Source organism: Hippoglossus stenolepis, chromosome 2 (genome assembly GCF_022539355.2).
Source record: "Hippoglossus stenolepis isolate QCI-W04-F060 chromosome 2, HSTE1.2, whole genome shotgun sequence".
Classification (NCBI taxonomy): Eukaryota; Metazoa; Chordata; class Actinopteri; order Pleuronectiformes; family Pleuronectidae; genus Hippoglossus; species Hippoglossus stenolepis.
The window spans coordinates 16,783,745-16,802,813 of record NC_061484.1 but is presented as its reverse complement, the minus strand read 5'-3'; the positions used below and the strand labels follow the sequence as shown (position 1 = coordinate 16,802,813).

General features: G+C 42.9%; 3 protein-coding genes across 3 annotated transcripts; 1 reads left to right on the top strand and 2 right to left on the bottom strand.

The window, feature by feature from the left end:
• Positions 1-568: 568 nt before the first annotated feature.
• On the top strand, positions 569-4,759 carry polr1e (RNA polymerase I subunit E). The gene is made up of 12 exons (XM_047343623.1): positions 569-699; positions 1,094-1,197; positions 1,681-1,757; positions 1,853-1,938; positions 2,200-2,252; positions 2,347-2,491; positions 2,631-2,741; positions 3,073-3,169; positions 3,253-3,383; positions 3,476-3,557; positions 4,120-4,251; positions 4,500-4,759. The coding sequence occupies exons 1-12, from the start codon at positions 624-626 to the stop codon at positions 4,663-4,665; spliced, it is 1,260 nt and encodes a 419-aa protein (XP_047199579.1). The 5' UTR covers positions 569-623; the 3' UTR covers positions 4,666-4,759.
• On the bottom strand, positions 4,697-12,452 carry fbxo10 (F-box protein 10). The gene is made up of 11 exons (XM_035173017.2): positions 12,273-12,452; positions 11,304-11,938; positions 9,867-10,697; positions 9,476-9,625; positions 9,079-9,215; positions 8,632-8,702; positions 8,333-8,485; positions 7,889-8,239; positions 7,488-7,798; positions 7,146-7,333; positions 4,697-6,359 (listed from the first exon to the last, which is right to left on the bottom strand). Exons 2-11 carry the CDS (start codon positions 11,886-11,888, stop codon positions 6,179-6,181), a joined length of 2,958 nt encoding a protein of 985 aa, XP_035028908.1. The 5' UTR covers positions 11,889-11,938; positions 12,273-12,452; the 3' UTR covers positions 4,697-6,178.
• Positions 12,453-14,176: 1,724 nt separating this feature from the next.
• Positions 14,177-16,010, bottom strand: LOC118119256 (interleukin-8-like). The gene is made up of 4 exons (XM_035173061.2): positions 15,818-16,010; positions 15,536-15,668; positions 15,335-15,418; positions 14,177-15,011 (listed from the first exon to the last, which is right to left on the bottom strand). Exons 1-4 carry the CDS (start codon positions 15,867-15,869, stop codon positions 14,999-15,001), a joined length of 282 nt encoding a protein of 93 aa, XP_035028952.2. The 5' UTR covers positions 15,870-16,010; the 3' UTR covers positions 14,177-14,998.
• Between the last annotated feature and the right edge of the window lie 3,059 nt (positions 16,011-19,069).

Below are 19,069 nucleotides of genomic sequence, written 5' to 3'. Positions count from 1 at the left end.
GTCAGGATTGCAATGACTTGCAGAATCAGAGTATTCAGTATTTCTTCTAATGCAGCACTGTTATATTACTTATTTCTAAAGTGATACTTGGTCAATTTGCCTCTGAACCCTCCTCTTCCTCAGCCCAGGTAGTTTTCAGCCACACTTCTCTGGGTGGTCATTTCTTAATATGACCAGCGATTCAAAGCAGCATTTTCTTATCATCTATCTCAATGAATCTGTGTCGCTCTCCATTATTTTTGGCCTGAAGAGGTCAGCGGCCCTGTCTCCCTCACCCTCCTCACCCCCCCCCAGACCCATGCCCAGTTTGTATCATGTTTCAAAAAGGATCAGAGGGTGGAGTGAGGCTCAGAGCTGTGTGGGGAAGTTACTCTTTAAATATCACTTAATTTATTGCACAGAACTATTTTATTTTGAAAAACCTTCCTTTCTGAATTCATGTGGCCTAAATTTTTCCTTTTTGTCAATTTTAATTTTAATTAAAAGTTTTGCTGTTTTTAAAAACTTGATTTCCAATATATTGTATTTATTGTCAGATTCTTAAATTCACATGCCTGATGGTGGACTACTTTGTCAAGCTCGGCGAAGGCGGAAGTAGCAGGGAGTGAATCCTCTCGTCACACATGACAACAAACATGGCGGCCTCCTGCTCGTTAGTGTGTTGTAAAGAGGAAAGAGAAGGCGACAAAGCTGTTATGGGTGCGTTGTTCCCTCTTGTTGCTTGTTCAGACTTTTTAATAATATAATCAAAATGCTAATAACGCCAGTAAACGTCGGACCATACGTATTTCTCACGTATAAACGCTTGTTTGTATCGTACACGTGGGGGCTAGCAGCAGCGGGGCTAGTTGTTTAGTTCAGTGAAATCCAGGTGACACGCGCACTGAGTCAGGAAAAAGACTTTAAAACATGACACACTGATAAATATATTCTTTTTTAACATCGCAGCAGTATATTAGTTGCTGCTTCATTGATGTATTTTCTTGTGACTCATAATAAACATGTTTTTGATTGTGTGCAGTAGCTGTTGACAGGCTCCTCTCTGTGTGTCTTTTTTTATTAATATTTATTAATATTATGATTTATTTTACAGTCCGGTTTTCAAACGGCAGCGTGAGAAATGCAGACAAACTGGATTTCTCCATGTACAAGAGCGTAGATGAGAACAACCCCAGGAAGAGAAGCAGACGGATACTGGTGAGGAAGATACAGAACCACTGTTATCCTCTGACAGATGTGTTCACACTGTACCTTATGTTTATAATAATCCTCTGTTTAAGAAAAAATAACACAGTACTTGCTTGCTTCTTAAAGTATTGAAAGTAAAAGTACTTGCAGAGTGTTGCCTATTTCCTAATGTAACAGTTTACCACATCATTATAGCTGAGGAGGCGGGTCTGATGTTACTTGCCCGCTCTGATTGGATCAAATCTCTTCTTGCTATTGATCACTTCTAAAAATAAACAAAAACACAATTCACTGTGAAAATGAGTAGAAAGTACAGATATTTGCTGATCTATGCAGTGAAAACTTACTCAATTACAGTAATGAAGTGAATGTACTTTGTTGCATGCTACCAGTGGCTGTGGAGGCATTGGTATAGTTGTTTCTTGTATATATATGATTTGTGTTTTGAGTGTGAATTATTACACAGTGTTGCTTACATCTTCCTATGTGTAGGTTGCTGAATCAGAGAGACTGTCCTATGTTGGAAATAATTTTGGAACGGGGTCACTGAAATGCAACAACCTTTGCAAGTATGTGAATGCAGCACATTTTCAGAAACTAGGACCAACACCATTGTTCACCGCTGTGAACAGGATTAACAGGTGTATGTTTGGTGTCTGTTTAGATATTATGTCGGAGTGCTGAACAAACAGACCATGCAAATGGAGGTGCACAATGCTCAGCTCTTCAACATGCAGCCTGTCATACCAGGTAATGACAACAACCAGCAACACGTGTTGAGCATTAAACTGAATATAACATTTAAATCAAATTATTTGATATATATTGATATCAACATTTTTTAAACTTCCTAATATTGGTATCGTCTCCCAAAAATCCTAATAGGTCTACATAACCCAAATGATTGATGATTTTCTAAAACCAAATCATTATCTTTTGAAAGGCAAATATTTGATGCTGAGATTTTGTCAGGGCAAATTTTCTACATCTACAATGTTTTTTTTTCACCAGGAGAGACGGACACTGCAAAATCCCAGGACACGACTCTGACCTACAGAGAAAAGGTACCATGATGGGTTCTATTCCTCTCAGACCACGACGAGAGCAACATTCCACTTGGCAATAATGTATTAATGTTGCATCCCCTTTTCTCTGTAGGTTGAATCTTTGATTTCAACGTTTGGCACCAACAAACAGAAGAGAGCTCTGAGCTCCCGCAGGCTGAATCAGGTGGGCAGCGATACACTGCACCAAGCTGTGGCTAAAGCTGCCAGCAATGTGATCGACCAGAAGGGTCTGGAAGGTAAGTTAAACAGTCAGGAAAACACAAAGCTCACCTGGAATTTCTGGCTGTTTAAGTCTCTGTTGTCTTCCCTGTGTTCTCGAGTCTTGAGTTTGTTTCTGATACTTATTTTTACGAATTTTCTTTTCTCTTTCCTCAGCTCTACAACAGGAAGTTGCTGAGACAGAGTCCCAAGGAGACCTGGCTCTCCACCTGCCTCCCTGCGATGCAAACGCAGACAAACCTGAGGACGTCTACCTACTGGACGATCGTATCCGTCATTGGCTCTGTGTGTGTGTATTACCAAAGGATGTAAGAACTGTAGATGATACAACAGAAAATGTATTGCGTTTTCACAATGACAGCTGGATTTGTTTGGCTTGGGCCACAATTTTCTGTCCAAACCTGTCCAAGCCTGAGAGAAAACCTGTTTCATATTTAGTGTCTGAACCAGACCCAAGCCCAATGTTTTACCTGATTACAGGCTTGTGTTTTGTAAACAATCATGTACATAACCCAACCAACGTGACTGAACCTGACCCGAATATAATTACAAAATCAACCCACACTTTTGGGTCTTGGTCCTTAATCACTAACCACAGTCCTGACTCCTGTTGAGTTTGAAACTCTGGAGATGGCCGGTTCCAAGTTGGCAGAACTCAGCCCTGAGGAGCTGCAGAAGATGACGGATGACGGAGGGTAGAGTAACAATGGGCTCACACTGACACATGTTATGAAGCTGCACGTGTTTCCTTTGCATTCTAACGTTTGTTTGTTTGAAGGAGCCTGTGTGTTGCGAAGCACCTTGAGAACATGCCGACAGCAGATGAAGCCAGAGACCAGGTGGCACGAGGCGCCTTTTACCTCTCAATGCTGCTCAAACTGGCCCGGCAGAAGAACATCACCCGCAAGTGTGAGTAACGTTCTTAGCCTTCGTCATAAAGTATGTGTGGTCCTGTGCACCTTCTGGGAATGACACTAACTGATATATATTTATATGTGCAGTTGGGCAGGAGGAAGGCTGCCCCCGCATCATTCAAAACAAGCTGCTCAAAACATTCACTGTGGAGACTTTCAACAATGGCAGGTATGATGATGTAACACCTCGGTAATTTAGTAAAAATATTTGCAGGGACTACATTTGCTTCGCAGAGACCTTTTGTGTGAACATGTATTTCCTAATCACAGTGTGTCTGGAATTTGTTTTGGCAGTATATTACACCACTTTATATTTCTGGATGTATTTGTTTATCACTAAAGTGAAGTGCAGACATTTCCCTGAAATTTCTCTACCCGCCCCCTCGTAAAAATGTTCAGAGTGATCACATGTCAGAATACAGCAGGAAAATGTCCAGGAAAGTCGGAGTGAGCGAGTTGGGGTGTTGACGACGTTTCTAACACTTGACGGACGCAAAATTGGAAGTGCAACACACGTTGAAGACGCCAACAAAGATAACAATTTGTAAACACAGCGAGAATCGAAGAGGTTTTGCTGCAAAGAGTCGACAAAGGTGTTGATGGGCTGTAAACAAAAACGTGCGATTTCTGCAGCGGAGCTTATAGGTCATGTCCTGCCTCCTGCATGCTCTACCCACATTTTTATTTGACTCCTCTGTCTTTAATACAAACACATGACTTTCACCTTTTAGGGTCCTGAACATTGTGTCAACATCAATGCGAGCCAAAATAGCAGCGTACTCTCTGGCCCTGCTGCTGCACATGGGTCACATGACTGCTGACCTCACATTACTGCACCGCGACCTAGGAATCACTGAGGCCAGGTAAGAAGCAAATACCCCGTCGGGAACTTCTGTATGTGATATGTTTTGTTTTAAATGTGTGAAGTATTGTCTTGTTATTGGCTTCACATGTAGTAACTTAATGTTAGTGTTTAGACACTGAAGGAAGATTATTGACCTCCCAATCTTTCTGCTTGGAGTCAAAAGCACATGCTCCATAGTGTTTCTGGCTGTCTATGAGGTGCTATAGAGGATTTCTGCAGGTATACCTGATTCATATTTTCCTGTAGGATGATTGAAGTTGCGAAGTCAATGGGACTGACCCTAGTTAGACCGGCCCGGGGGAAGACTGACAAGGCTGGACTGCAAGGCGAACACAAGCAGGCGACCCTTCTTCTACCTCTGATCAAATATGAACAGTTCACGGAGAGACGGAAACGCAAGAAAATGCACTGAAGACAGTAACAAGAGAGGACAAAGAACTGGATCAAGAGAGAACTGTTTTATTGATGCATTTTGTAGACAAATAAAATGATGAACTTTTGAGTTATACGTGACGTTTTTAGTTAATATTTACTGTGCATGATACAAAAAAGCAGCAGAGTATTGAGCTGTAAACAAATTCTAGATGACAGAAACATCTGAGACAGATAAAACAGAGGCACATTTGTAGACATCACATATTGCACATTGAACAGAATTGTCCTTCTGTAACTTGCTATTACCAGGTGAGTCTGTGTGGTTGTGGACTGAACTGAATTCCATCACGAAGTCAAAGCTTCTTTTCAAAAACATGGGCATGATACAAAAACAGACTCACCAGGAAATAGAGCAGCTCCATCAATTTTGCATATACACCTTGCACTATGACAACTCCTTCCCTAGCTACAATCACTGAAGAAGTGAAACAAGGCACAACTTTACTTTGTAGGATGATTGAGGCTTTGGCCCCGTTCAGACTTGGTGTTAACATCTGTCCTGAGATATCTGATCACAAGTTGACAGTGATAAGTTTGTCTGTTCACACCTGGCGTTAAAACACACCTCTCTGTCTCCTGTGACCACTTGTGATCGGATCTCACTTCCCCCGCTCGATATGCAAATAAGCACACGTCATTTCTGTTTGCGAATATCAAATGATGTCGTTTTTACCCAGTCTGAGTTTACGGATGTGTTTGTCACTTTGTTTGTGTCGGTGCAAGCGAGAGAGAGGGGTAAAGAGTGAGGAGTCAGGATGGGCTGAATGAATGAATCTATCTAGTATCACCAATTATGTGTTAGACTGTTGATTTTGTGACACTGGCCATGAATAAATAAACATATGGATACTGATAAAAATACTTTTGAATCATTGTGAAACTAAACTACCACCTCCGAATGGGATTGGATCTCAGGACGTATTTGGCTGTGTTCATACCTGAACTTAATGCTGACCACTTGCGATTGATCACTCAGGATGGATGTTAATACCAGGTCTGAATGGGGGTTTTAGATTCCTGCTAGGACTTGGATACATGTGCACATCCTAACCAGTAAGTCTCAGAAGCAAAATGACAAAAATACAAAGTCTACAGCGATCCTGTACATGAACTTGAAATCTGAGAACATGATAAAGTTAAAGCTTTAGTATAGAAATGGTTAAGGTATAGTAGGATGGTGACAATGCTTGAATGTCTTGTTCTCCAGCTTCACATTGGGAGTCCACATTTGATGAATGCTCTGGCATTTTATCGTAAAATTACAAAAGTCTGGTTTCAGATGTACAAAATGTTGTGCCACCTTTATGATCCAGGAAGGTGGGTGGTCTCTTTAGTGGTTATGTCGGTGCAGCCCCTTTCTTCCAGCTGATTGATCCACCTTAACGATAGAGCATCATTTTGGAGGTTCTTCTCTGAGGAAGTTTAGAGTTCTCCAAATATATGATAACACACCAGTTCAATCATATTAAATAGTAAGTGCTTGCAAGTATTCACAGGATGGAGCAGAACATGCTTCCACTGTGGCAACCACTCTCCACAGTGGCACTGATCCTGGTTGTCATGGATATTCCAAGTCGGGAAGGATACTGGGTTGAGGAGAGGCCAGAGGGGGAGCTGGCCAGTGGCCGAGGTGGAGGGTTCTCCAGCACCCAGGGAGGAGCAGATGTACAGCTGCCAAACGCAAAGACAAAAGTAACAGATTTTTTTTATATTCCCACAAACACAATGATGTCAAACCTGCAATAATAAATTCTTCTGGCCTCTAACAGGCAGCAGAAACATGAACAGATGTTGAACACATAACAACACGTCAGCTGAGTTCATGTTAATATGGTGAACTAACAGGCGCTTATTTCCTGATGATATTAAACATGATTTATTTGGAGCCATGTTCATGGCCTCCTGACAAGTTTCAAGTCCAATACTCATTATTTTTGAGCTACTAACTCCTAAGGGAAATGCCTTCAGTTTGAGCTGCGCAAGTGCTCCATTTGTTTACTGGCTGAAAATGACCCTACTGGTCAAAAATCCCACAGACAACCGTTAATCAATACAGAACAAAACTCAACTACTGGCAATGGGAAAAGAGTTATTTGCCTTCTATTAGCAGGTTTACCTGTGTTTAAAAACCTGTGTTTACCTGCTAATGTTGGTGTAACAGAGGTATACGAGACTGAACCATAACAGTTAAGTTGTGAGCCAGACTGTTAAATAATGAACTGAAATGGCTATAAAGCTCTGTTAAACCAAGGTAAGCTGCAGTTTAGGGAGATAATTCTCCGCAAGGTCACAGATACAAGTATCCGTTCTACTGGCGCAGTGTTTTCTCATTGTCGTCTGATATATTGTTACAAAGACATGGAGTCTAGCTGCTGAAGTATGTGGAGAAAAGGAGAAAGAGAATGGTTGTTAAAACCACTGATGCCATTTAAATCGCTGGCCCTATTGTCTGGTTACCTGTTATTGTGTCTTAGAATATTGTTGTTCCGTAACACACAGCTGTCATTGCCAGGATCCATGTGGAGGAGTGTTTTCTTGTTTCCAGGATGGCCCTGGAACAAGAGATTGTCATGCACGACACCTTTTACTGGTCCTATCACAGCGATGCCACAGCCCTGTGCTGGTTGGACTCGGTTACGCAGTACCTGAAGATACAAATCATTTAAAAAGAAAAACACACAAAACATGCACATAAATGATGTGTTAACATAACAGTAAGTATCTACTATGTGCAATGTTGTACAAGTGTATTTGAAATAAGTCTTAACAAGTCTGTCTCCATGTCTTACTGCAACTCACCTTGATGTCAGCACAGCCCGACACCTGGATCCCATATCCACGGTTTCCAACCACATCATTCTCTGCAATCTGCCCGTTGCCACTGAAACTGATGCCGTGGCCGTTGTTTTGATAGATGCCATTACCACGAAGTTCCACTCGGCAGTCTTTCTCCACCGTAACACCAGCTCGACCATTTTCAAGAATGCAGTTGGTGACCAGCCGGGTCAGCTGACTGCTCTGCAGCACAGCGATTCCAGTGCCACGGTTACTGTTCACAAGGTTAGCGAAGACATTCAGGGGCTCGCTGCTCTTCACATACAGACCAACGGCTACAGAGTAAAACACAGAAAGATGGAGACAACATAAGAGCTGGGGAGTGAGTGACTATTTGTATTTGACGTATCAGTGGGCTTTATTACCTCCATTGTAGCTCATGCAGTTGCCCTCCACCAGCGCTATACTGGTGGAGCGACGGGCAGAGTGACGCTCATCCTCGCTGTCCAGATCACTTTCCCACGCAAACAACTCCCCCTCTTCGTTGAGGTTCTCCTGCACTTCTCTTCCTTCTCCTTCTACTCCTCTCCTTTCCCCGCTGACTCCGTCTCCACCGATCCCTTCCTGGCCCGGCCAGTTACCCTCCCTGGCCTCGATGTTCTCCGGGTCTTTCCTGCAGAACACTGCCAGCCCATACATACAGTTATGGGTGATGTAGTTTCCCAGGAGTTGCGGGAGGCTGGACGACATAACCCACACACCACAGCCTTTGTTACCTGAAGGAACAAGAGGGAGAGGGGAAATGAAACACCTTGTGATGCTGAAATAAAAACACAGGACGCTGCCATTATCAGGCTGAAAGTACACACAGTAGACGTGGTTTCCCTCAATGAGTCCGCGTCCTCTCTCTCCCACCACCACGCCGTCTGAGAAGCCGTAGCAGATGTAGTTGTTCCTCAGGATGGGGTCACCTCCTCTTCGGATGTCTACGCCCCCCCACTGGTTTTCTTTGATCACATTCTCTGGAAATAAAACAAGAGTCAGAACGTTAATAACCCCATGTAGTGTTTGTACTTTCTGTGAGTGGCAAAGCAGTGGATGAAAATGAAGAAGCTATTTGGCAGATAACTGGTATGATATGTGGACAAGGACAGACCCACGTACACACCTTTTATTATTCCTCGGCCATTCTCATTTATAGCAATCCCAGCTGCCTGGCCCTGGAAGATGTGATTCCCACTATGAGAGACAGAAAGAAGAGGAAAACATTGAATAATTTCACAAGTTCAGAACGAGTCTCACTTCAAGAAAGACCTGAGGGGATAACATGGATCTAATTAATTAACAGTTAAGTTATTTTAACTGAGGTTTTCCAGTTGAGTAGCTGGTTTATTTCCCCTGCAGAGAATGTAGAGGCACTACAACTACTATTGCTAGTTTAGAATGACATAAAACACTATAATGCAGGGTTATGCATAGCAGCACACTCTACTAGTGCTTGTAGAAGGACTAATCTCCTGCTGTGTTCTTCATATCTGAAAATGGCTGACAGCACATACGAGGACAGCACATTCCAGCACAAGTTACAGCAGTTGTTTTTAGAGCCCCCACACACCTGACCACAGGATTCCCACTGAAGAGAATATACACGCCCGCTTCCTTGTTGTTATAGATCCAATTGCTCCGAATTGAACCTTTTCCCTTGCCAAGGACAACAACCCCAGAACGCAAACCACTGTGTATTCTGTTGCACTGTAGAATGAAAGACAAAATGAAACAGTAAAAATAGAGAAGACCATCAAACTAAGGGCACCTACATTTACATTTATTCAAATTCAAGCATCTATACATTACTTATTATTATCTTTTTTTTAATAAATGTCTGTGTGATTGGGACCTCAAAAGGAGCCCATAAATCCTATAATCCTCTAGGGCATGATTAGGTCATCGAATGTGGATATGTTTGCATGTTTAAAACTATGGAATTCAATATACAGTGGTTCAGTAGTTACCAGAATTATGGGGTTCGCCCCTTTCCGGATGTCCAGCCCCGCCTCTCCATTCGAGTGGATGTCGTTTTCGGCGATAAGGCCCTGAGCCGAGAGACGCAGGAAGACACCCGACGCACGGCACTCACACACCTCGTTTCTCAGCATCACGATCTGAATGAGGAGAGAGAGAGAGAGAGAGAGAGAGAGAGAGAGAGAGAGAGAGAGAGAAGCGGCTCAAGTGTCAGTTTGAATTGGAAGCTGCCACTTAATTACTTATGATCTGGGACTACTTCCTTCACTTGATACATTTCTCAAATGGCATGATGCAGATTAAAAGTCACTGAACATGGGAAATCTAAATGCGAGTCAAATTCAATTAAGTCTAAAACAAGGTTATTATGATTTTACTTACTGTGGAGTTCTGGATGCAGCGGACAGCGTAGTTGAGCCCACGGAAAACGTTGCCTTCCAGCCGAGCTTGTCCATAATTAGACAGATGCACACCACCCTTCCCTTCCCTGAAGAGGCAGCGTCTGAGGATGCAGCCGAGGGTGGACGATGCCAGTATCTGAGCTTCTGGGTCCCTGTCCAGTTCCTGCTGAAGGGTGAGGGGTTCTGGGGTCACAGGCAGGGGATCTGGAGAGGAGGCCAGTGGCAGAGAGCCGTCTGCCCGGGGCTTGAGCAAATGGGACAGTCCATGATTGTCACATGAGATTTTGTAATCCAACGTAAACGGGTTTTTGGTGCTGTTGGTCTTTTCTCCATCTCGGCTTTCCTCCTCTCCCTCGCTGTGCTCGCCATCACTCCAGCCATCTTCAATCACCGTGCCCTGACACAATGCATCTACCCCAGTCCTCCTCTGCCAGTCCTCCATGCTCACATGATCCTTTTTGACGTTATTACCCGGAGGCTGAGGCCCACCAGCGGAGCCAGCCTGTGGGCCTCTCGATGGGTTACTGTTATTCCCAGACACGCCACAAGACGGGAACGTCCTGGCCAAAGCGGCCAAGTGTTTGCAAGCCCAGTTCCTCTCTGACAACGGCGGACCTTCCACGGTCACTGAAGCGGTGTCACTTCCTGAGAAGTCACAGCTGTCCATTAAACTGAGGACGACACCCAGCAGGTGGGCCGAGCTGCCCTGCGAGAAGGAGCAGAAGCGAGCCTGGCAGGTTCCTGGGCCGCGGATTTGCAACTGAGCCCCCTCAAAGTTGCAGTTATCGAGTTGGACGTGACCCCACGATGTCTAGAGCAGAGCAAGGAGAGAAAGAGTTAGATCTGATTTTGTTAGGATACTGCTGGACAGAGCTAAACAGTTGCTCCATTAATCGATAAACTGAGATATAATGTGCAACCCTTCTAAAAATTGACCCTCATCCCCCAGTTCCAGCTTCTTGTGGAACAAGGGACATTTTCTGTCTGTTTTTTAATTATTTTATATAAATAGAGGGGGCAATAATGTTGTAATAAGACACTGCAGCAGGGTTTTCTAGAGAATTCATACAATCAATGCCGGTAGAAGGGGTGCCGCTACACGAATGTCCCTCTCACGTGCAACAGATTCTGAGTGACAGGTACACAGATTAAAGAGTGAAGGCACTTTAACAGGTACGTGCACAACTGCAGCTGAAACTATGAGATCCGACCGTCTGTGTGGACGATAGAACGAGCTCGCAGCTATGCAATGCAGCAACAAAGCAAAACACCAAGTTATTGATCTTTATTATGAGAGGTTTTTTTTGTGTGTGTTCATTATGAAACTGTGGCAGGACAGTTTAGAATAAGGCAGGCCACCACAGTCTAGATAGTTAATGGGAAACACTGTTGCTGTGTAAAGAGATCAAGCTGTTACCTTGTAAACCACAGTGGAGAACCAGGGGGGCATGAACACCAGGTTACACAGCCTGGCAGTGGGGCATTGCTGCTCCATACACACCAGGAGGGCCACCTCACCCAGGCGGCCCAGACCCACCAACTCCACGGGCACCTTCAGCGTCAGCTCCGCCTGCTCCTCGTACACACCGGGATGGAGAACCACGCGGTCGTATGGCCCCGCTGCCCCAAGGGCCCCGCGCAGGGTTTCAAACTCGCACCCGGGCCCCACATGCCAGACCCGGCGGTCCTTTCGTCGGCGGAAAAAGAGGAGGCAGGTGGAGGACTGGAGCTCCGGGCCGTTCTGAGCCCAGGTGCGGCTGGCCAGGGCGTGCTGCCTCAGGGCCTCCCTCCAGGACGGCGGCTCCAGGTGGGGCTGACTGGGCCAGTTGGGATGGCGGCACTCGGGGCAGCGCAGGCACAGCTGCCTCCAGCGGGTGTTGTCCAGGGAGAGGATGAGCTCCCTCCAGGCGCGGCACACCTGGCAGCAGCGGCCCAGGTCGGGGAGCGGCAGGTAGGCCAGGATCACCCTCCACAGCTCCACGGGGAGGCTGCCCACCTCCATGGCAGCGCGCACGCCGGCTGGGGAGCAGCGTGACGGCGGGGGAGGCGCGCCTGGAAACAGCCAGTCACAAAGGAAACCGTCACACAACAACAACAACAACAATACGCACAAATAAACACGTATCTCAGCCACAGACAACCCACGCTAGGATGGGCATGCTAACACTCGCACTAGCCACGCGCACCACAACACGGCGGACATGCAACCACACTGTTGTTGTTTACTTTACGTCACTAACATCTCTAAATGCCCCTGCCATGTTGCGGTGAAAGTTTGCTGCGGTTAGCTAGCGCGCTAACGCCGATAATCGTTCATAAAAAAAAAAATGAGAGGGAAGCGTCGCCTCCGTAAAAAATAAAAAAAAAGAGATAAACCTGTTATTACCTCGAACCAGCTCGTCACAGTCCGACGGATCCGCGCATGTTCGGGCGTGCTCTTGTTTCTTCCACGTTACATGTCTGGGGATGGAGACGGTTCCCGGCTGCCTCCGGAGTCACAACAACAGGACATGACTGCAGATGCGTTTCAGACGTTCGCTTCCAGTTTACGGCAAAGAAACAGCAAAAAATGGAGCAGGCTCATCCTCACCCCGCCTCCTGGAAGTGGGCGTCTGCACAGTCCCTGCTTATTATCTACAGTCTGTTTTAAAAAGGAGAGAATCTACAGTTTGTTTATTTAAAACGTCACCGCAGGGGGGAAACTGCCTGATTCACGTCTCTACACGCGAATGAATGTTGAATTTGTTCCAAAAATATCGTTGACGTTGTTTTTTTCGCTCACTGTTTGATTTCCATTATTTCTCCTTTTATATATATTTCATAAAATGTTCAGTTGCTGTTTCGCTATACCAAATATTATTATTTTTATTCTATGTCTTGAGATTAAGTTGAAAATCCATAAAGTATATTTTACAGGTCTTATTTCTAGGAGTTTTATTATAATTATTTGAACATATCAAAATCAACAAGAGTTCAATCTGAGGCCCGCTTAACGTTCATGGGTGAATTAGTGTTGATTCAGCTGATATGAATGATTAAATGATCATCTTTATAATAGATTTATTCAAATCTGTATTGTTTACTGTCATTCTACAGGTACCTGACTCAGGAGCCGTTTGATCCATCTACCAGAACTATCATTTTTATTATGAGCTTATTTATTATTATCATTGTTACTATTATTAATCACTGCTACTATCATCGCTGTTGTTATAAGGATGTCACTTTATTGCACAGTCTTCCCTCACTTTTACCGGAGCTGTTTCTGTGTTGCGATGGATTGTTTGTCTTCCAACAAACCAGTTCTATCTAAGCAATCACACAACTGGTTAGCAACAGCTTTTTCAAGGATTTTCTGAAATGAAGGGCAGGTTTGATATGGGTCTATAATTAGCTAAAACATCTGGATCAAGAGTAGGCTTTCAAAGCATTGGTTTAATTACTGCTACCATAAAAGCTTGAGGTACTTAGCCGGTTAACAAAGACATATTAATCTGATTTACTATGGAACTGTCAATTAAAGGCAAACCTTCCTTCAAAGTGTCGTTGGGATAGGGTCTAATGAGGATGATGGTTTAGTGGACTCAACTAGTGAAGTCAGTTCAGAGAGGTCAATGGAAGAAAAGTGGTATATATAAATCTGGTGCTGCTGGTAGTTCTTTGGCGGTTCTGTGAAATTCTGTTGAAATTCTGTTGAAATTCGGGGGTTTCCACATTGTTTCTTCTTTTATCGTTGTCACTAAGGACAGAGGCATTAATTCTCATTGCACAATAACATATCTGGGCAGAGCAATGTATTTCTGCTGTTGCTGGCTCTGGTCCTATAGACTTTCAGTGATTAAGTACAGCTGTGCAGCAGCTGGATCTTTTTGTTTGAGTCTGAAGGGGAAAGATGGATAAAGATACAAGGAAAACCTGTTTAGCTGTGGGGTAATGTTTAGATAAAATAATCCTTTATTCTGCAGTGGGGAAATTCACACACATTACAGCAGCAAGAAGGCATTCAAAAACAGACATCTGTAAAGTAATAATAAGTAGAATGCAATACTTATGAATGTGGGAAATATAAAAAAATATAGAATATAAATGGAATTAGACCTACACCACATACACTAAAACAATATAATTTCAGTATTGTCAGCAGATAATGAATGTGGGCATTTAACAACCACTAGAACTGGATATAGTCCTGATGATGTGCACCTTTCTTTCCAAGAGGTGGCAATGTCCCTCCACTGAGAATTCAAAGTGACAAGACACAGTGGGACACAGCGCTCATACAGACAAACCTTTTGTAAAAATGCTTTATTTTAATAAAGAGACAAATTACACAGATCTTCTCTGACCCCAGGGGAATCTAACCTGAAAATGTCAGGTGTAATATCAAAGAAAATATCAAATTAAACATACGGTGGGTATACACATGTTTGTATTGCATATGCATGATTTCGAATGGGATCATTCAAAATGTCTAATTAATAAGTGCATACCTCTGCCAAGGCTAACACCCTATATCCTTCAATGTTAAATCATGTAAAAAAAGAAATATGGATCTGCTCCAGAAGCTCCTTGGCCCATGGTGCACCCTTTCACCAAGTTTCATTGAAATCGGTTCAGTAGTTTTTACATGATCCTACACATAACCACCTTGTCGAAGATAGCATAATAACGTTATGTTAAAGGTATAAATTCATACAAAGAATTCATTCAGTCTGTAAAAACGTCGTACAGCCTTCAAGTAGACCTTTCATGTTCCATATATCTCCTTTCCCCCTGATGTTAAGCATTAAAGAATAAGGAACAAATTGTATTAATATGTTTATATATTATTATTATTATTACAATTCTGTACATTTACTGATTCATACAAAAAATAAAAGATACAAAGAGAAAATACAAATATTGTAATTGCTTTTAAAAACAGCTCTTTGAAAGTGTGACGCTCTTCAGAACAAAGCCTCGTTTGTGTCCGCACTCGTTGTTGTGTTGATGATTTATAGGCACAACCGCTGCCACGTGAACCCTTCCTGCGATACAGAACAAGCTCTTTGTGCTTTATGTGTCCGCTTTAAGCTTCAGTGTAAATGAAAACGTGTCCCGGTCCGTTATTCTTCAAGGTGTTCGTCTGAAGAGAGAAAAACGACATGTGTTATAGGGCAGGCTATCTAACTTACACACACACACACACACACACTGAATATATGACAATATGACAGCTGGAGCACTATTTACATCCTGTTTGATCACAATAAATCAAAGAGTTTATTATTGTTTGATAATCAATGCATGACTTGAAATGGAATGAGATAGATTGTAACAAGAATTTCAAAAAACTTTCTCCAATTTTTCCACTGTGTTAAGTGAAAGGTTTAGCTGCCGTCTCTGGTTTTCAACACTTATGCTAATCTTTTCAAACATTCAGTGAAAATGGAGTGAAGCTACACTTACTGATCCAATCTCCGGAGCACTCTTTGGACCCACGGAGCTTCAGGGTCCAGACAGATCTCTCCCCCATCTTTTTTAAGAGTGGCACTGCAGGACCAAATAAGATGATGAGGTAATATTACAGCACAACCATACAGACACAGGTAAATCACCTCAGACGTCTGCTGTGAAGGAAAAATGCACACTTTTGGTCCTGGTGCTTACATAATCTCAATTTTTGTGCAGTGAGAGCTGGCAGGGATCACCTCCACCCTTTCTAGCCAACGTCCGATGGGCTTACTCTCCTTGTTGATGCACTGACATCGCAGAGGCACTCCTTGACCCCCCTGACTGGTACCTGAGGTGGTGAGAGGTCAGAGAAACATTGATTTCTGGATGCATGTCACAAAAATGCTGCTGGCAGCAATAAGTAAAGTAAGGCATCACATGTACCCTTGCAAGAAACTCCTCTTCTTATATTTGGTCAGTGGTTGACAGATTACTTACCCTCAGGAATGGCCAGAATAACCAGGAGTGCCACAGTTGTAAAGAAAGACATATCTGCTCTGAAGCTGGAGTCTGAGACACAATCTGATCTTTGCAGTGTTCGTCAGTCGTACAAAGCTCAGCCTCTCGCAACACGGTCCTTAACTGGGAAGGAGGTCTGCTTTTTAAACCCTTCTCCTCCTTTATCATGTCCCTCCCTTAACTTTTACATCAACACTAAACTTGCTAATGAAGAACTGATCTTGTCATCCCAAGGCAGGCAGTTCCCCAATTTTTTGTCCAAAAATCTGTTTCCGATCAAAGTTGACACAGCAATCATGCACATTTGATAGATAGCAGAGAATTACCATGGAATAAGGAAATCTCGAGTGTGTACTTGTATTTAAAATAACATATCTCCCCAGTCAGGGACATACTATTTGTTATTTATTTTTCCTACATGCCTTGCAACATCGCTGACAATTTTCACTTCTCCTCTCTTTCAAAGAATTTGGATACTTTTCTTGGTGTCTGTTATTGGATATAATCCAACATAAAAGAACAGGAATAACATTTCAACTTGTTATTCACATCAGTCTAAATATGTGCTGTATAAAACTAAAGATTGTACTTCACCCAAATAAAAGACATGACTCATCAATACATGTTACTGACTTCACCTCTTCCTCGGAAGTCCTTGTGCTGATCCAGGATGATAATATGCCTATACCAACATGTACTATTATTCCTGGTAGTACTGCTATCATTACAATTATTATTGCTGCTCCCTTCATCTCTGTCAGACCTTTTCCTTTGTATAGATACTTTAAACATAGTTATACAACTCCATTTATGCTGAACACTGTCCCTTCTCAAGAACGTTGTTCATATTGGTTTTGTTAATTTGCTCTGTCAACCTGGACAATCTCCTGCTGAGTTCTTCATATGTGAAAGCAAATATCGAGACCTAATTCTCTTTTTCCAGAGTTCATGTTCATGAGAATTTGTAAAGCCATATGACACTGTTGTGCCATATGCATCAAACGTGATACAAAATGGTGTGCCTTTCGGCATTCAATAAATTTGGTTATCAAGATAAAAATATTAAAATTAATATTTTATTATTAATATTAAATAATAACTTTAATTGATTAAAGTTACCTGGGCACCACCCTTCAAAGGAAGTGAAAAGATAGCCAATTTATTGATTAAGTCTCATAAAGGTTCTAACTACAAATTTGGAACTCTGATTAACAATTAAATTAATAACTATAACCAAAATTACCATATAGATAGTTAGCTAAGTTGAAAGATATGGGGTTCTTGACAGTGTAGAGGTTGGGAAATTCACTTATGCAACATTAATGGAAAAACATTTGTGAAAGAAAAACATTTATTATGAATATAATAAAGTATAAAAACACAAATTACTAATGGTCTAATTGCTAAACAAAGATAGGTATGTGTGTATACATGTGTGTGTGTCTGTGTGAGTCAGCGTGCTTTCAAGATGGTGGCTGGCCAAAGAGATAACACCTTCCCCACCTATTGGAATGTTTACGACCTGTAGAGCTAATGAGGTGAAGAGTTATGCGTGTGTTTGTGTGTGCCAAATTAGAGGAAGTTACTAGATTGGATGCAACGAAAGACTGTGAAGAGCATAACAGACTAACATTACTTTCTCAATAACTTGTACCCAAAATACAACACCACAAATCAAAGTTATAAACCTCACAGAATCGAATAAACAGTCTTGCTTAGCCTAGTATAATTATTAAGCCCAGATGTGTTACCAGTCCGTGGAAAGGGAAACGGAAGTTGCTGTGCAGTTCGCAGTTTTGTGTCGTCTTGCTGGTTTCGGTTGAGTTCAGTTCAGTTGAAGTTTGCCAGCAGGACATCGAGTCGCTGCTAGGACGTTGGTAGAGCTTGGAGGCGGAGGTTTCCTTGGTAAGATGAGCTGGAAGCTGCACCTTTGCGCCTCTCGAAGAGTTGGATGGGAAGAGAAGATGTGAGCTGGAGAAGAGGCTCACAGCCTTCCCTCCTGTGGAAGGATTGTGGGAAGAGGCAGACGAGGCTCGACAGCCTTCTCTCCGTTGAGGAGTTTAAAAGAGAGATCGAGCGAAGAAGCTGGAGAACCTGGCTTATATTGGCCCGGTGACCTCACAGGTCATGGGGTCCAGAGTGACAATGGGAGTTGAAACCTGTGTCCCTGGGGTTTCACCCTCTGTGTGAAGTTGTTGCCTCTGGAGACTGAGTTCTTGCTCTGGTTTTAATGGCCCTGGGAACGGAGTCCTGGGGAACATGCGGCTTCAGGGTTTGATGGCACATGTAGGCGAAGTGTGGTTTCACAAAAACCATGGCCCAACATCCCCCTTCGTTCTCAGGATCGCACCTGACTGGGTTCCTGAGGGCGAACTTGAACATGTTTAGTCCAAAGCTGGAAAAGTCAATTGTCAGTTCATTTGGATTGTCACATCTGGGCATTTGTGTATACTATCTAGTTTGGCTAAGCAAGATTCAAATTAGACAAATAATTCAGATTACAATGACAGTACAATATGAATAACCTGTGCTCTTCACTAGGTTAGGAGAAAAGGAAGAAATAAGACATTGTAAATTGTAAGATAAGATGCAGAGAGAGTGGCACGTACAATGATAAGGTCATTTTTGGAATGTCCAAGAGTTTTGTTCACTCATGGAATCCTACTCAATGTAGTACTCAGTCTGATCTGTTAGACTTAACAATTTTAATCTTCAGCAGGTTTTCCTCGGAAGGTTGTCATAATTTTTCAAAGTCTCCAAATCCAAATGACTGTATCATTGTTTCTGTAATAATATGCTAATGTCTAACATGTGGTATGGACTTCATTATTATGAAATGGAAAGTAGTCGATCAAACATATTTACAAAGTTGGCAGTGGTATATAAGTTTAATCAAATTTAGGTTTTGAAGTTTGCTGCTGTTGCTAACAAAACAGGTTTCTATTAACTGCAAGAAACTTAATACTACTGTCAGTACAGGAGTTAACTGTGTTGGTTATGGCCTTGAGGAGCGAGCTCTGGATCGCCTGTGTCGTGGCTCAGGGCCGTAACGCTCTGGGAGCCAGAGTCAGGAGGACTTCGAGGCGCTGTCACTGTGTGCTCGGTCATAACCATATTTTAAACTGTACTCAGAGAGCTGTCGTCATCTTCTGAGTAGTGGTCAGTTGTCTGAGCCAGAATTTCAGAGTATGGCTTCCTACAGCTTCTACTGTGGGAATGTCTATCTCTGGG

Bases quoted from the DNA above. Each gene is read 5' to 3' on its own strand.
- polr1e (XM_047343623.1), top strand. From the start codon at position 624: ATGACAACAAACATGGCGGCCTCCTGCTCGTTAGTGTGTTGTAAAGAG. The intron at 1,758-1,852 runs GTATGTGAATGC...GTGTCTGTTTAG, and splicing joins AAATGCAACAACCTTTGCAA to ATATTATGTCGGAGTGCTGA. The intron at 2,492-2,630 runs GTAAGTTAAACA...CTCTTTCCTCAG, and splicing joins CGACCAGAAGGGTCTGGAAG to CTCTACAACAGGAAGTTGCT.
- fbxo10 (XM_035173017.2), bottom strand. From the start codon at position 11,888: ATGGAGGTGGGCAGCCTCCCCGTGGAGCTGTGGAGGGTGATCCTGGCC. The intron at 8,240-8,332 runs GTGTGTACTTTC...TTGTTCCTTCAG, and splicing joins TGAGGGAAACCACGTCTACT to GTAACAAAGGCTGTGGTGTG. The intron at 6,360-7,145 runs GTAACCAGACAA...TGCGTTTGGCAG, and splicing joins ATTCTAAGACACAATAACAG to CTGTACATCTGCTCCTCCCT.
- LOC118119256 (XM_035173061.2), bottom strand. From the start codon at position 15,869: ATGTCTTTCTTTACAACTGTGGCACTCCTGGTTATTCTGGCCATTCCT. The intron at 15,669-15,817 runs GTAAGTAATCTG...TCACCACCTCAG, and splicing joins TATTCTGGCCATTCCTGAGG to GTACCAGTCAGGGGGGTCAA. The intron at 15,419-15,535 runs GTAAGCACCAGG...TTGGTCCTGCAG, and splicing joins TGCACAAAAATTGAGATTAT to TGCCACTCTTAAAAAAGATG.